This window comes from Cricetulus griseus, assembly GCF_003668045.3.
Source record: "Cricetulus griseus strain 17A/GY chromosome 1 unlocalized genomic scaffold, alternate assembly CriGri-PICRH-1.0 chr1_0, whole genome shotgun sequence".
Classification (NCBI taxonomy): domain Eukaryota; kingdom Metazoa; phylum Chordata; class Mammalia; order Rodentia; family Cricetidae; genus Cricetulus; species Cricetulus griseus.
The window spans coordinates 267,271,571-267,288,759 of NW_023276806.1; the positions used below are offsets into that span (position 1 = coordinate 267,271,571).

Sequence of the window (17,189 nt, forward strand, 5' to 3'; positions counted from 1 at the left end):
TTACTCTTCATCCTTAGGTTTTGGTGTCTTTTGTACATCTGGGATCCTTTTGCATTGGTTTCTTATTGCACAAACAGCTACAGACATACCTATATGTATAAAAACTGGGATTTTTCTAGGGTCACAACCATGGCTCCCAAATTTGGCATTGCTTCCCACGGATACCTAAAGAATCCTTGATTTAAGAATCACTCTGCTCCCTCAGAGGAATAACTGAGTAGTTTAAACAACTGAACCGATAGCCATATATAATAAGCATCTATTGCTTCCCGGGTGTTCAGATCACCTTCTCTGCTGATTAACAGTGATTGCCAACTTGATGGAAGCTTCTAGAGTATGTTAATTGATGTGGAAAGACCCAGCCTCATTGTGGGCAGCAACATTCCGGGGGCTACAGACCTAGATGGAGAGAAAGTGAGCTGAGCAACCAACATCTGTCTCTTCCTGCTTGCAGACAAGAGGCGATGTGACCAACCTCCTCAAGCTCCTGTCTGGTGCCTTGCTCACCACAATAGACCATCCCCTCAGACTGTGAACCAAAATAAACCCTTTGTTAAGCTGCTTTTGGTCAAGCAGTCACATCACACCAGTGAGAAGTTGGACCAATGTGTCTTATATTTTCTAGGGTTAAGGACTGATTGTTCTGTTTTATTTAATGTCCAATCCACTGAGGAAAATATGTGATAGCAATGTCAAATTCCTATTGAAGTTATTAAGTGCTGACTCCCTTCTTCCCTGCTTCTGTTCTTGATTCAGACAAATTAGATATATATATTCTCAAAGTAGCATTGTTTCTAAAGGATTTTCAAAAGATCTGGATCCTGTTCTGAGAGATTCAGTGTAGTGAGTGGGAGGGGAAAAAAACAAATAAATACATATGCACAAATATAATACAGTGCTTATGCTACATTAAATAACATATTTAAATATTCATCACTGGAAATGCTGTATAATTAGCCCACAAATTAACTGAAGAAAGCTCCTGTTCTCTTCTCTCACAGCCTCTTTTTAAATTATGGCTTTTGTAGTGAATTATACAAGGGCCACCTACAGACTTGAACCCTCTTTATCTAACACAATATTCTGTTCCCTGTGACAATAAAATAAAGTTGGTAAAATTAACATAATACTGATTTTAACTGAATAATCAGAACTTCTTTGCTCTCTTATGTTTTTAGCTACCAATAATCCCACTCTGTGTATCTCATGAAAAAGTAGCAATTAAGTTCCGAAGTTTTACACTCTGCCTTGTCGTCAGTATTCAAACCTAGTTCGTGTAGGCTTTGCAATGTGATTGACAATGTTTTCCAAGAATAAAGTAGAAAAAGTCATACATTATAGAAACCTAGAATTCTCACTTCTAAGAACCAAGGTTTAACCCATAGTCTTAGTCCCGAGTTTAACAATGCTACCTGAGGACTTGGCCGTAATGTGTTTCCCCTCTGGAAATTATTATTTTCTCCTCTAAGCAAAATGGCCTGAGAATGGAAATTCAGCACCAGAACCTCCAAAGGGACAGGTGCCTTCTAGGCCATAAGGCTGGGCCAAATCAGTAGAGCAGAAATATCTCCTAAACAACTGCCAATTGCCACTCAGGACACACAAGTTCAAGATGCTATATAGGTCCAGCAGTGGAAACCAATGTGCTCACAGCTCATCCCTGCTCTTTGAATGAGGTAGATTCCTCTGTTACTTTTCTAGGGACTATCAACTTCCACTAAACCAGCATCTCATTTTTTGTCCTTGTCCAGGAGGGCCCTACAAAGGGACAATACTGGCCTGGTTATGAAACTGGATTCTGCCACAGGAAGCCACAATCATGGCTCCCTATTTCTGCAAGATCACCAACTCAGACTAAGTAGCCAACTGACCCGGGGAATGATATCCTCTTATAATACTGATGCCCCACATGGGGGTCTAAAGGCCAGTCCTTTTTATGATCTCTCCCCTAGGTCCTCAAAACTTAAAAATACTACATTAATCTAGATAACCTAGGCTCAGAAAAACAAACGCTACATTTGTAGATCCTGACTTCTAATATTTATATGTGTGTATTTGTGTAGGAAAGGGTAGGGTAGAGGTGAGAAAATTAGAAAGGGTCCACAACAGGGGAAAGAACAGAACTCTTGATATGAGCGTGGAAAAGAGAATTGAGGGAGGAGAAATGGAGGAGGACAATTCACTAAAACTAAGGATGTTTGAAAACACTACAAGTAAACCTGTTACTTTAGATACTAACTTAAAAATCAACTCAAAAAAGAGAAATAGTCCATCATGGTGGTGCACTCAGAAACATGGTATGTCCTGTAAATATTTGTTAACAAGTATGAATTCAATGACAGGGAATGTCAAGTCTCACAACAATGTAGCATGTCCTGAAGCTCTTCCTACCATGCACTGTCACAGTGGATGGCCTCCACAAAGTGGCTAGCTACCAACATTTTATGGCCAGTATGCTTAGACAGGAGAGAAAAATGTCGGCCCAGACGGGGTTAACGACTGCTTCCTGGAAGTCACTGAAATCACATGTCTGTGTGTGACTGAACTATGAGGGAGAATGTTTTCCTTGTGGTTGGCCATGGTGAAAAGGAAAAACTGTTAGACACTTCTAGAAAGTGATTTCTTGGTAGCTCTCCTCGGCCGGCTGTCAGAGAGCGTCACTTGAGATTGCTCAGACATCTCAGCAACAACTCCAACTTGTGTCTCTTCTCCCTCTTTCACTTTTGCTCAGTCTGCCAAGCACAGACAAAAGAAAGGAGTGCACAGTTCCCAGCCCACACCACCATCTGCACCTTCTCAGGCCAGCCTGACAGCTAGGAAAGAATAAAGTCCCAGGAGGCCGAGCTATTGCCAGGATTCCACAGCTTTACTCTAGGGAACCTTGCTTGTTCCCACCCCCACACTGCCAAGTCCACAGACAGAAGTCACATAACATTGTCAGTCTATATTCCCAGAGGCTCAGGAGACAGGAGAGCCAGACTTCTTTAAATAATGGAGGCCGAAGACATGTCCACGAGACGTTATCTTCTCTGGTTAAATAGGAAGAGAGGCCCCAACTTGACTGGCTGGCAGAGAGAAATGGTTTCTCCCCCCCCCTCCCTGCAGCACCACACCCCTGAAGGCAAAATTGCAAAGATGCAACCTCTTGGGGAATTTCCCAAAGTGTAGCCCTAGAACCTCCCACGTCGGTGCTCTCTGGAATACCTGATTGAGAGAGCAGACCCCAGCCTGGCCCTGCCTCAGCCCCACCTGTGAGGGTAGAATGTAAACCTCTGGGGAGAGTTACTTGTTGAATTTTTTTTTTCTTCTTTGAGATGTCTCTTGTAATCCAGCCTGACCTCAAACTTTGTTATGTAGCCAAAAGTGACCTTGAACTTCAGATCCTCTTGCCTCTACCACCAAGTGCTGGAGATTCACCACCACCACCACCCAGTTTTATTTGGTGCCTGGAATCAAACCCAGGGCTTCGTGCATGCCAAGCCATATCCCTAGCCCTATAATGTAAACTTTTAATTTTTTATTTATTTTTATTTTATGTGCTGTGGTTGTTGGGATGCAATTGGCCCCCATAAGCTCAAAGGGAGTGGCACTACTAGGAGGAATGGCTTTGGAGTAGGTGTGCCTTTGTTGGAGGAAGCGTGTCACTGTGGGGGTGGGCTTTGAGGCCTCATATATGCTCAAGGCATGCCCAGTGTCTCAGTTCACTTCCTGTTCCCTGTGAATCAAAATGTAGGATTCTCAGCTCCTTCTCCAGCACCACGTCTGCCTGCACATACATCATCCATGATGACAATGGACTGAACCTCTGAAACTGTAAGCCACCCCATTAAATGTTTTCCTTTGTAAGAGTTGCTGTGGTCATGGTGTCTCTTCATAGCAATAGGAACCCTAACTAAGACATGTGCATTGGGGTTTTGCCTGAATGTATGTCTGTGTGGGTGTCAGAGTCTCTGGAACTGGAGTTACAGGCAGTTGTGAGCTGCCATGTGGGTGCTGGGAATTGAGCCTGGGTCCTCTGGAAGAGCAGCCAGTGCTCTTAACTGCTGAGCCATCTCCCAGGTAGCCCCTGGCAATCTAGACTTTTAAACACCATTGCTCAGCCACTTATCTAACTTTGTATGCTTCTAAAATGTTTTCATCTTATAGTTTCTAAAACCCAAGCCAGTTCTGGACTCCAATCCAAGTACCTATCTTAGGTCCTCTCTTAGCTGAGAATCTGTTTTTCACAAGAGCCAACCCCTTTACCCAGGTAGACACGATCAGTTCATTCTGTAAACCAATGCCTACAGGCTACGAGGCAGAACTTTTCCAAGTGAAGCACCGATCTAAATACTGTAACCCAGGAAGACACTTTGAAAACAAACCATCTTGAAAAGACACCGCAGATGTGGTCAAAAGACTACTCAGATATGTTTGGGGGGGGGCTTATATCTAAAACTGAGTTAAATTCACCCAGACCAACAAAGGCATTTGAAGACTCAAGAAAAACCAAGAAGAGAATAGTCTGCCCTTGAGACCCAATTCCACTTTCCTTTGACTCTCCCGAGACCTCCAGCTGGGGAGACACAGGCGTAGTCAACTGAACATTGTCTTAGGCTCAGGTATGAAGATCTGAGTTTGAATAACCAGCAACCACTTTAAAGTCCATTAAGGTGGTAGTTAATACAAAGCCCTAGAATTGGGATTCGTGGAGACAAAGGATCCCCATCCATGAACTCCAAGTTCAGTGAGAGATGAGGTCGAATGAGATAAAAGGAGACACAGGATGTTAGCCTCTGGCCTCCACAGGCACCCTCATATGTGTACACACACACTCACAACTGGTCAACTAGCATCCTTTCAGAATGGACTATCTGATAAAATAATTTATAGCAAACACTAATGACTACTTGGACCCACCTTCCAGGGTACGGAGTTTTTAATTGCCATTTAAATAAGGATCACGACCAGAGAGACCTTAACCCAAAGGAAAGCCTCTCCAGGTGGAATTTCAGTGGTATGGGGAGGAAGCAAAGGAGATGGGTGAGGACTGGAGGTAGAGGGCAGTTGTTCATCTCGGAAACATCAAAGAAGAAAGGGCATCCTCAGAACAGACCGATATCTCAGCCAAAGACTTCCAGGGCACCTGCTATGTCTGTGTCTTGGGGTAACACCTTCTGGTCCTGCTGTTTAAGGGACTGTGCCCACATGTGCAAGAACAGGGGAAAAGAAAAAAACAACAATGTTCCGTTTGACAACCACTAGTTTAAGATGCCCCTCGTCTGTGCTGTGTCACACCTGTGGCACTTTCAGTATGTTGTTGGTTCCGTCGATTCTTGTATGAGCCAGATGGCTTCCCCAGTCACTACTCACAGCCTTTTAAAAGGAACTGCTGTCACTTCTCTGAAAGTAACAACGTGATCTTATGCAATCAGAACTTCTTTGGGGAGTATCCAAGGACGAGACACGACAGTCTCCCCAGCATCTAACTACAACACACACCCCACACACAATCCCTATGAAATATGGAACTAAATGTCTCCATCTTGAAGTGCCTGGGCCTGTGACTGTGGCTGACTCTAGGGATTCAGCCACATAAGGCACCCAAGAACCAAGCCCAGAAAACACCGTGCTGCCAGGAAGCCCAGCAGGGGCCAAGAGAAGTAGGTACCTGACTGCTTGAACCAGGAAACCCAGGCCTCATCTTTGGTCCACAGACCTCTCCTCTCAGCCTTTTATGGAAAGGAGAAGTAGTACAGCAATGTCACTGCCATGACCAGGGTCCCAGTGGGAGGGCCATAGTGCATCTTGGAAAGTCAACCTGGTTTTCCTTTAAGAGAGACCCCACTTTGGTGAGCTCAAAGTGGGACACTATGACAATAACAAGCCAAACAGACCAGCAAAGGCATGTGGGAAAGAGGCCCCTGGGAAACACAGCCTTCCCTCTCCAAGTCCCTGCAACAGTGGAATCCAAAACCTAAAGGATGCTCTCTATTCACTGTCTAAGTATCTTTAGCAAATCTCTCCCAAGTCAACTTGTGACTTCTGTATGAAACCCAGGACTTTTTTTTTAAGTAGAGGAAAACACAACTTTGCACACACCCTCCTGCAAAGCTTTTCCAGTGTGACTTTCACCAAAAAAAGAGCCCAAAAGTAAACTCGAATTTCCCCATGATAAGATGGCTAGATGGAATACATATAGTTCATACACCCTGCTATATGTAAGTATCACACACAGTGTCAGCAAAATGTACTCCACATTAATACATATATAATCAAGAAAATATTAAGGAAGGGATGACTGGAATAAAAACTATAAATATCAAAACAAAACAAAAAACAAAAAAAAAACCTATGTGGGCTGGCCTTGAGTAAAATACCACTCCCCTCTCTCCCTCCACTTTGAAATGTTGTTGTTAGTTGCCCCACGCATCAGGTCAGGCATTTCTCTATCGTCACATTATCGAGGTCAGATGACAAAAAAAAATGACAAGAGGCATCTAGAAAAGTTTACCGCACCGTGTCTTTAAAAATACACACAGAGAGGGACGATAAGTTTACCCTGTTTAAACGTGCTGGAATTAAACTCGTCGTCTCCCATTCATTTGGGGCCAATGTACACAGCATGCACGCCACGAAAACTGACACTCGTGTTGGCAAAATATAACCAAGCTCCCTTTCTGACATGATATATATATATATATATATATATATATATTATATATATATATATTAAGCTAGGCTCCAAGATTGCGTATCTTGGAGCACAGAGCCTCCTGCGGTAATCTTCTAGGTTTAATACCACCACCCCCCCACCCCCCACCCCACAGCTGCTAAAATACTGACGGCAACCTGTGAGAGGTTTGTGGGCCCTGTCAGCCTCGCAGCCTCAGGTTCCAGGAGACAATGCATCCTTGGGAAGAGGGGCTGGGGTCGGTGGGTACCTCCACCACAGTTGCTTTGGGAGACAGGCATGCAAGTCGATTGTAATGGCAAGAATCACTTACTCAGTTACAGCGGCGCTGCCGAAGGAATTATCCTGAAGGCTGAAACAGAAACAAGAAAACATGAGCCAAGTCCGGCCGGGGAGCCGTCTCCCTAATTGCTCTCCCCGAGTTAGAGCACGCACACAAACATGGCATTGCCAGGCAAGTCTCAGGGCTTGCCCGGCACACTCGCTCTACCTTGGGCTGCTGTCTGCACATGCTCCTGACGACACCCCCAGCAGGGGCCCAGCGGCACCAGCGAACCACAAAGCCCAGCAGCCCGCGAGGCTGTGGGGACGATGGGGCGGGGCGCGGGTGGCAGCGTTGTACGACCTGGGGTTGCAGCTGTAGGAACCTGAAGAGGCTCCTGGCAACCCGGGTAGACAACTAGGAGTTGCGGGGAGCCCAAGCTGCTTGAGCTTGCCACCTCAGCCTGGGCTGGCAATACGGATCCCCTCCCGCCCCCCCCCCCAGTGGATGCAATGCCCGCCTCCCATGGCTAGTTACCTTCCCAGCCCCCACCCCACCCGGAGGATGCAAACATGCAAAGATGCCCAGAAAAGCAACGAGAGATCGAGAAGCGGAGGGGGGAAATGGCTGCTGAGTTTTGTCTTATTTTCACTGTGTGTTGGTTTTTATTGCCTAGAACAAAAGAGGCTCCAAAGGGCCGGCTGCATCCCGACAGGTCTGCGCTCTTGTTATTTCATTCCTCTGGAAAAGCGCCCTGCTCAGGACCACACTGCTGTGAATGAGCCTACACAAGGCGAGTGTAAAATGCTTTACAGGCCTTAGCTGGTGTCTAGGACACCGTGCAAGGAGGGGTGGGAGGCGGGTATATCCACAGCATCTCCACACCTTCACAAAGGATGGAGCGATGAACTCACAAATACAGTTCCCTTGGACCGAGACTGCTCTGTTGGGGGAAGGGAAGCCAGGCAGCTCCACCCCCATCCCGCTTTATTTTTGCTTGGTGGATGTTTGTGTTGCCCTCTTCGCATTGTTCATGTCTCCTTCCAGGTTGACCTTGACTTGAAATAAACAGACATCTGTGAAAAGACGGGTCTCTGAATTTTGAAATAAGATTTCACCGCCAGGAGCAGCTGAGATGGTAGCTCTTCGTCTTAACTCTAATGGAACTGATGACTTAGTTTGTTAACAACTGACCACATTAAAAAGAAAATAAACTAAATTTTAAGGTGCCTCAAAAATTTTGAAACAAGGAAGAGCTTCGCCTTCCAATGTCACAATGAGTCAAAATTTAAAGGTCCACCAACACTTCTGGGGAGCTTGGTCTCTGCTGTGCTGGTGCATAGAGCTTAGCCATAGTCCCACTGCCTGTTAGTATGGATATTTATTCCGTCTGTCCAAATGCAAAGATAACCTTCTTGTCTGTGATTTTACTGCACTGAAGGATATGAACGAATTGTGCATCTAACCAAAAAAAACTTCTAAATGTCTGTAAATAATCTCCAGTGCCTCAAAATGGTCCTAGAAGCAGCTTCACCCTTGTGAAGCTCATTCATCTCCGATGTGTACCCACTTTTTCTTAAGTCCCGTTTCTAACTTTCCCTGTTTGTACCTAAGTGATAAAAAATTAAGTTTTCAGCTGGGCGGTGGTGGTACATGCCTTTAATCCCAGCACTTGGAAGACAGAGGCAGGCAGATCTCTGTGAGTTCAAGGCCAACCAGGACTACAGAGCCATTTCAGGACAGCCAAGGCTGTTACACAGACAAACTCTGTCTCCACAAAAACAAAACAAAAAATTAAGTTTTCAGAAAAAAAAAAACAGATTCCATTTCTCTTTTTTCCCTCTGCAATTTTTCTCTGATCTCCAAATATTTTTAAATCGGCCAAATAAAAGCTTTACGTGTCCTTAGATTTTAATTCTGCAGGTTAAACAGATTCTCAAGTGTTGATTCTTTGTGTGTTGAACTATACTACACACATGTTCTTCATCATACTGTCCCATGGAACTAGGTTCTAGATGACAGGCACTTTACCATGTTCATGGGAACATGGAGTCTAACCACAGGATATCTTCTTGTCCACACATCCGAAGACAGTCAATTTCCCAAAGGCTCTTTAGCTTGGAGGCCATGGTGTCAATTCTGAGTGGTCCCAGTGTAGAGAAAGACCAGACGTTTTGTGTGTAAACAATTCCAGTGATCCATCTGGGATAGGAAGGAACAATGCTTTCAACTGAGAAACAGGACTTAACGTCAAAATGCTGTGGACCCATTGAAAATAAAATGAGATAATAAATGTACTCCATAAATCCAGATATTCAGTAATGCCCAGAGGGAGGGAAAAATGAGTTCTTTGCAACCCATGAGCAGAAAGGACCCAGAGTAGCTTTTAAGAACTGTTCATACAGGAGCTGAGTGGTGGTGGTGCACGCCTTTAATCCCAGTACTCAGGAGGCAGAAGCAGGCGAATCTCTGTGAGTTTGAGACCATCCTAGTGTACAAGAGCTAGTTCCAGGAGAGTCTCCAAAGCCACAGAGAAATCCTGTCTCAAAAACAAGAATTGCTCATACAGAAGAATGCCAACCAGTTGGTACAGTATGTTATGGCTACAGCCTGGAATAAAAGCCTGCCATTTAGCAGTGTGCAAGAAACCACTTCGGTTTTCACCACTCATCCTAGTCTTAAGCTGTTCTCATCGTAGATCTGATATTTGTTTTTGTAAGTGGTTTTTCAAGTACCTTTTTAAATGAGATGTTCTATTCACCTTGGAAAGGACAATACTGATGGATAGCACAAAAGGTTGCTTTGGAGGCCCTCGGCTTATCTGAACCACAGTTCAGGGAAAGTTCAAAGAGAGAAAAGAAAAATCATCGCTGGGATCTCTCAGGAAGCTCGAGTATTTCCCAGGGCAGAGACAGGGTCCAGACTTCCCTGTGGTTTTATGTAACATTGGTCAAAACACATTTTTGAAAAGAGAGAGATGATAAATTCAAGACAGCACATAAAACTATGTTTTCAGCTTTGAAATGGGACATAGGTAGGCGAATTGATGTGGACCCGCTGAAAATAAAAGGAACGACAAATGTACTCAGCTGATATGTTTCTCAAACTCATTAAAGACCAATGAAATAGGTGAAACATATCAACTAACATTATGCCTACCCAGGAATTCTAAGAAAACACTACCTGGCTTTGTTTATTGAACTAGTGAATGATGAATAAATGGTACACATATCATTTGTGTCTCGGCTGCAGTCCCTGTTAACCTAAAGCCTTTGGCATAAATATGCCTATGTGTATATAATGGATAGGATGTGCAGTGTACAATAGAGTAAGAGGAAAACAGAAAGGCTAGATTTGAATAGGGTTAACTCACCTTCATGGTGAAAGTTTCGGTTCTCTATGTTTCCTAAAGGTGGACACACGAATGTCATACTTAGTACCAACAGCTTCATCATTACAGTGTTTTCATTCCAATACACTGACTCAGCCATGTGCAAAACAGAGCAACCATGCAGTGCACAAGAAAGAAACCTACAAGTTCAAGATGAAGACGAACCACGTGTTGGTAATTTAATCTTTAAAAAAAAATCACCTTATCATCCACGTTCCTCATTCTTGGATAGAGATATAATCTGTCTCAAGGGTTATTTCAAAAATTAAATGGCTCTCTTGGAACCAAGAAATAAAAAAAAAAATTAAGCAGTCAATAAAGGCTAGTTTTATCCTTGTTCTCACTATTGTTATAAGGAAAGTGTAAACATAAAGTTTGGAAGAGAAACAAAATGGCCTTGAGTGGGCAACAGGTTTACAGACGATGCAGACTTTCCGCTCTGAGGCTTCCACACTGCTGGCATGGCTTCTTAACTTTAAAAAGCAAAGAATTTTATGTTCCACCAGATGTAAATGGGTTTGCTCTAGGTGGAATGGGCTGGGCTTCATGGAGAAGGGTTGAGTGTTCACTTTGTAACTCAAGTTAAAATGCTTGCACATCCCTGGAGGACCAGACAATTCTGAGAAATCACTTTCTGAAGGATACTGGGGCATGGGGCCAGAATCTTTACAATGCCAGGAAGTCAACAGAGGCCTGTTCTATTGGCCTGGACACAGTGACTTGGTGCTTCCTGCCAGGCCTCCAGGGAATAGCCAGGCCTCCCAGTGTGTGAAAAGAGGACTCTTGCCTGCCCGAAAAAGATAATTTTCTATTAAAAAGAAATGAGATACCTCTTCTTAAATCTCTATCCTCCAATCCTTTGGTTTCCCATCCTGATCCTTGACACTATAGCAAAGTCTCTGAGTGGTTATTGTCTGAGCTATTGAGGATCAACAGGCAGGAATGAAAATCTGTTTATGGTTTGGGTCACCTCCATTCAAGTACATCTCTCTAAATTGTTTGTATATGCCCAGTTCACTTTTGACTCTCTCTGATCTCTCTCTCTCTCTCTCTCTCTCTCTCTCTCTCTCTCTCTCTCTCTCTCTCTCCCCGATCCACCTAACTTAAAGTGTATAGTCCATGTAGATGGGTGGGGGAACTAAAATATCAAATCTTGCAGAAAAATTCTGAATTCCATGAACCCAATGAGGGTGGAATAACATTTAAAAACCACTGTCGGGTGTAGAACCAAAGAGTAAGGATGGCATCAGAAACAAGTTAAGACAGATACCTGGAAATATTTATGAAGCCCTTAATTAATTGTGTAAATGTTGTATTACTATAATTACAAGGCAGTAGGTGTCGAATCTGAGGGAAAATTCAATGTGAGCTAGTAGAATATGCTCAGGGGTTCAGCAAGATGGCTTAGTGAGTTAAAGTTCTTGCCATGAACTTAAGGACCTCAGGCTTGATCCCAGAGACCTTCAAGGTAGAAGGAGAGCATCAGCTCCTGCAGGCTGTCTTCTCACCTCCATGGGCATGCCATGGCATGCATGCACCAGGCCTGCATACACCTACATAATACACACATACACACACACACACAAATAAATAAACAATCTTGAGAAAAATGACATATAGTCCCTCTAATGAGAAGGATATCATCTCTCTTGTTTCCAAGAATTAGGTTGCTCTTCCAATTATATCTAGAACCAAAGCTAAGAATCTGGTTATACTTTCATCAGACTCTATTTATTCTGCCTGGGAGTGACTGAACTTCTATCTAGCCACTTGGGCCTCACTGCTGTGAAAACAGGTGAACCTTACGCTACACTAGGGCCTGTGGGAGTGTCATTCTCTAGCTGGGATGTTCAAGTGTAGTTTCTGAAGTTAGGAACTTCTTCCCTAACACCTTCCCAAGCCTGGACTCACTCAATCACTCTTCACTTTATTTGCTCCATCAACTCTGAACTGTTTTGTGCTTGGTGTATATTCATCCATTTGGTGTGCGATTGCTTCTACACAATAGAAACAAACATTTGTGGGTCTTCTTCACTGCTGTAACCCCAGGGTTAAAATTACTATCTACTAAGTTAGCTACCCAATAAATATTCATGGAATGAAATCGACGAGTGGACATTTAGCTCCAGTTTTCAAGACAAGGCTCAATTTGCCATCTTTTCCTTTCCCTTATTTAGTATGAAAATTTCTAGCTCTTGAGTTAAATTCATTTTAAGTAATATTTGCTCAAAACAAGTTATTTTTAAGCAATGAGGCTATCCTCTACCAGACATTTCTCCCTCTTTTGCTTAGCAGGGACAACAAACAGATTTCATGCTGTGTGACAATCCCGGTGGGTGGTGCTGGCTATGCAGGCATGGTCCCAGTCCAACCAGAAGAGGTATAAGTTGGTTGGTTCCTCAGCAATGTTTGCAATGGAGGTAGAATCGAGGGGGTGGGCTGCCAGTGGAGGTGTCAACCTATGGAAATAAAAGACTGTTTTAAAATAAAGCATTTCCAGCCAGGTGGTGGTAGTGCGTATCTTTAGTCCCAGCACTTGGGAGGCAAAGGTAGGTGGATCTCTGTGAGTTTGAGGCCAGCCTGGTCTACAGAGCTACGCAGAGAAACCCTGACTCAAAAAATCCACAAATAAATAAATAAATAAATTATAAATAAAACATTTCCTTTTCAGTCCTTGAGCTTGAATTCATTTACAGAAATGATACTTATGGGGTTCTTAGCAATCTTTGACCTTTGTAGCTACCCAGTCTAATTCTTTCTCTTAACCCCCAAACTTCCAGCACAATCTGCAACTGGTGTGGAAAATCTTTGGAGCCCAGGGATTCATGCTCCATAATACTCCTTCCCTGGATCTTTCCAGTCCTTGGTAAAAACATGACAAATTGACTTCCTGTTAATTCCACCTGTGGCTGGGTGACCTCCAAAAGTAACCTAGTCCCTCTTCTCGAGTCCAGCCAAACACTGCTGGTTCCTTCTTTTGATCCCCATCTGACATGCTTAGGCTCTGTCCCAGGTCTTCTACAGCACTGAATAAAATGTAGGTGCAGCTCCTTCCCTGCACATGCAATTCTAGCTGTGGTCCGTTCACAAGAGTAAAACGAGATTTCCATCTTCTTCACCTTGACCTTAAGCTCTTGCCTGTGGCCCGAGATCCCTGGTCATTTCCTAGTTCTGTCACACCTCTGGTTTCCCAACACTGGAGTTAAATGATACTCCAGAACCTTGCCTGTACCACCCAAAAGGAGAGGAATTGGCTTATGGACCATAAGAACCAGTTTTGCATATATTTCATGAAATTGTTTGACTTGGTATTTCAGACTCCTGAATCCAACTTTTCACATCATTGTTGATACACATTTCAACAAAGATTATATTATCCACTCCTTCCAGTTTCATAGACTCTGTATCCTGTGGATGTAACCCTTGCAAAGAGTTGTAATGTCTACTAAATATAGATTTATTCAATTCATGTTGTTTGGCTGAACCATATGTTATCTGCTGGGGCATATGTGACCAGAGGGCCACTGATGGGGAATGTACTTCTGTATATGTTCATCTTATTGATTCCTAATTAAAGTACTGTTTGGCCAATGAGACAGCAAGTTAGACAGGACTAGGAGTCAAAGAGGATTCTGGGAAATGTAGTAGAGAAGTAGTGATCCAGGCAGGAAGTGACATAGCAAGGATACTCATATTTAAGCAAGGACAAGCAGGAAGTGGGCCCTTTCCCCCTCCTCTCTTCCTCCAGATTCACGATGTGATCCACCAGCAAGGGAGGATGCCAATGGAAGGTGTCTGATAAGTCTTATAAAATATATAGATTTATGATAATTAAGACTGAGCTAACAGATGAGAATCCTAGTTATTGGCCAAGCAGCATTTGTACATAATGTAAGTCTCTGTATACTACTTGGGGCCCTAACTCGGCAGGCATAACTCGGGCGGCTGGCGGAGACCACCCGTGTGGCAGTAGGGCTCAGGTGGCTTTTGGCAGAAAGATTTATCAAAACAGGCCACCTTTCAAAATGACTTCCTTACTCTCACAGCAAACAGCTCAGTGCTCCTTGGCCTCTCTTTCCACATGTCATTTCATTTTTCAGGTCTCTCCATGTGGCTCGGTCTTCTCATGACACACTGATTTTAGGGTAATCTGTATACTTTCACAGCTTTTTAAAACACTAAGGCAGAAGCTGCGGGTCAACTTAAGAACTTAGCTTAAATTGACATTTAATCATGCCTTCCATACTCTTTTGGTCAATGTTTATGCAAATCAGCCCAGATTCAAGAGCAGGAGAAAAACTTTCTCCTTTTGAAAGAAGAAGAAGAAGAAAAAAAAAAAAAACATGGTCATGGTCACCTGTTGCGTTTGAACACTTGGTCTCCAGCTGGTGCTTTTGGGAGATGATGAGATCTTTAGGAGGTGGAGCTTTGGTAGAGGAAGTGGGTCATTTGGGTGGGCCTTCAAAGGTATAGACTGGCCCCACTTCCTGTTTACTCTCTGCTTCCTGAGCACAGATGCAACAGGACCAAGCAGCCTCATTCTGGTGCAACCGTGTGTTCCTTGCCTGCTGCCATGCTTTCTCTGGATATGAACCACATCCCTCTGGAACTGTAAACCAAAGTAAACCTTTCAGTTGTTTTTACCAGGGCATTTTATCAAAGCGGAGAAAACATAATTAATATACCATCTTTATTCTGCAACAGTCATTCTCAACAATGTGCCCAGGAGTAATTATTTTATGCTGTTGCTGTTGTTTCACCTTTAGGGATATGACTCTATCTTGCTGGGTCACCAGTGTACACACAGGAGAATGTCTGAAAAGACAGAAGAAGAAAGATGAAAAATGATATGCTAGCCAGTAGTCTGTCTCGCTAAAGTAGCTACTTAAAGCAACAGTCATTGGCAGTTTTGTTTCAACAGCCTGTCATGCCAGGAACTGTAAGGTGTATTACAACTTGTAAGTCATTTGTCAAATATTGACAATTGTGAATAATTCAATTTCTAAATAATAAATTAGAACAGGTCCAAGTTTCTCTCTGCAGGAGTCTCACTCCGGTATGCATACACACTGAACTCCATTCATCGATAGAGACAAAGAAGTGGATTTGTTGCAGTTTTTCCACTGGAAATTGCTCAACACCAAGGCACCCTGATGGAAAACTTCCATACCTCAACCATCATCCATCATCTACAGCTTGAAGAAGAAAAACATAAAAAGATTAAAAACATGTAGCTTAGAGCCTGTTGCTGACCAAGCAGCAGTAGCTACCTGGAGAACAGCTGGGCAAAATCCAATTAAGAAAAAAAAAAAACCCTCAAGTTCTTTACTGTTTGTTAGCACTAGAGAAACACACTCTGGTCCTGCCTTCTGCCTTCTGCCTTCTGCCTTCTGCCTTTCCTCCTTAAGAGTCTGCAAATTGCCATAACAAGACTTAGAAAAATGGACCAGCTACCAATTGTCCTGGGAAAATAACTCACTGTTATGCTTTGGTAAAGCTGGCACAGGAACTGTGTTCACCAACATTGAATACAACAAACAAATAATCATCTAGCCTGGAAGCCTCGTGTCTCATGCCACAACTACTTCTAATTAATAAGTATGTTTTAACATAACATAAAAATGTGACAATATCATTCCTGAGACGAGAACTTGCTGTGTCTCTGTGGACCTTCTGACACAGTCTGCTCCTTGCCTATGGGTAGTGCACACATATCCACAGACAGTAGTATTCCCTGGGGCCCTGGAGTGCAGAGATGAGTTCCTGTATTTTGCATGAGTCCCTCAGTGCAGGTTTTATTTAGCTCATATCACTACTGGCTGTGTTGTCACTAGGACTGACTTGGTACAAAAAACAACAGACATCTTACTCTCCTCAAGAAACCATTGAAAGAGCAAGGAGGCAGCTCAGAGGGTGAAGCAGCTTACCACCAAGCCTGACAACCTGAGTTCAATTCCTGGCTCTGACATGGTAGAAGGAGAGAACTACCAATCCTTTTATAAATTGCATTGGCCATGATGTTTATCACAGTGATAGAAAAGTAACAAATACACATAGATAACCCAGCTTGTCTTTGAACCCCTGTGTATCCAAGGATGACCTTCAATTCTCTTCTGTTTCCACCTCCAAAGCGCTTGGATTCTAAGCACATAATACTACAACCCAGCTGTCCATTTTTAAAAAATTTTCCAATAGACATAAATGTTCAGAGACTAGAATGACAAGCAGACTCCCATATACCACCAAAATAACCAACTGAAAAAGGAGAGCTGAGATCATCCCCTTCTGTAAGGAAGGGACACTGTCTTGGCAGAGTTTTGATACTCCGTTGATATAAAGATGCCATACTTGGGCTATATATGAGCTTTGACATCTAGTTCAAGGTGAGTCTCTTGATGGGAGGAGGCATGACTAGAATTACATCATGTAAAGATGATGATACAATAACGAATGATCTGTCAACACAATAAGATGAGGACTTTAAGGTCAAGAGTTCAAAGTGTCTTAGAATCAGCACTGGATTAGAGTCGACTGCTGGGAGTTGAGTCACTGGATAGACATTTAATGCTTTTATGGAAAGATTCTGGGGGAGAAATACATTTGTTGTCAACACTTGTCTTCCCAGACAAGAGTGCCCTGGTTTGATGGAATCAGACTGATGAAGGAAGTTGGAACAGTGAAGTCTCATGATCAAGGCAGTTGAAGAGTGTAGTCAAGCCAACGCATAGATCAGTTCTGCAGGTGTCATGGTTTGTGTTCTCAATGTCAGATCCCTCACTTTTGTTGTTCTTTGCTACAGTATCTAAAATGATTGCTTATTTTCTTAAGCTACACAGCCAGTGGTATCAAGCTCATACATGCCA

General features: G+C 43.3%; 1 protein-coding gene across 2 annotated transcripts in view; it reads right to left on the bottom strand.

Annotated features, from left to right (window-relative positions):
* The window catches only part of Fam13c (family with sequence similarity 13 member C), a 98,385-nt gene extending 91,337 nt beyond the window's left edge, over nt 1-7,048 (bottom strand). For both annotated transcript variants that reach the window (XM_027395108.2, XM_027395107.2), the window contains exon 1: nt 6,987-7,048. In XM_027395108.2, coding sequence (XP_027250909.1) covers nt 6,987-7,048 — 62 coding nt within the window. The remainder of the gene's footprint in view (nt 1-6,986) is intronic.
* Between the last annotated feature and the right edge of the window lie 10,141 nt (nt 7,049-17,189).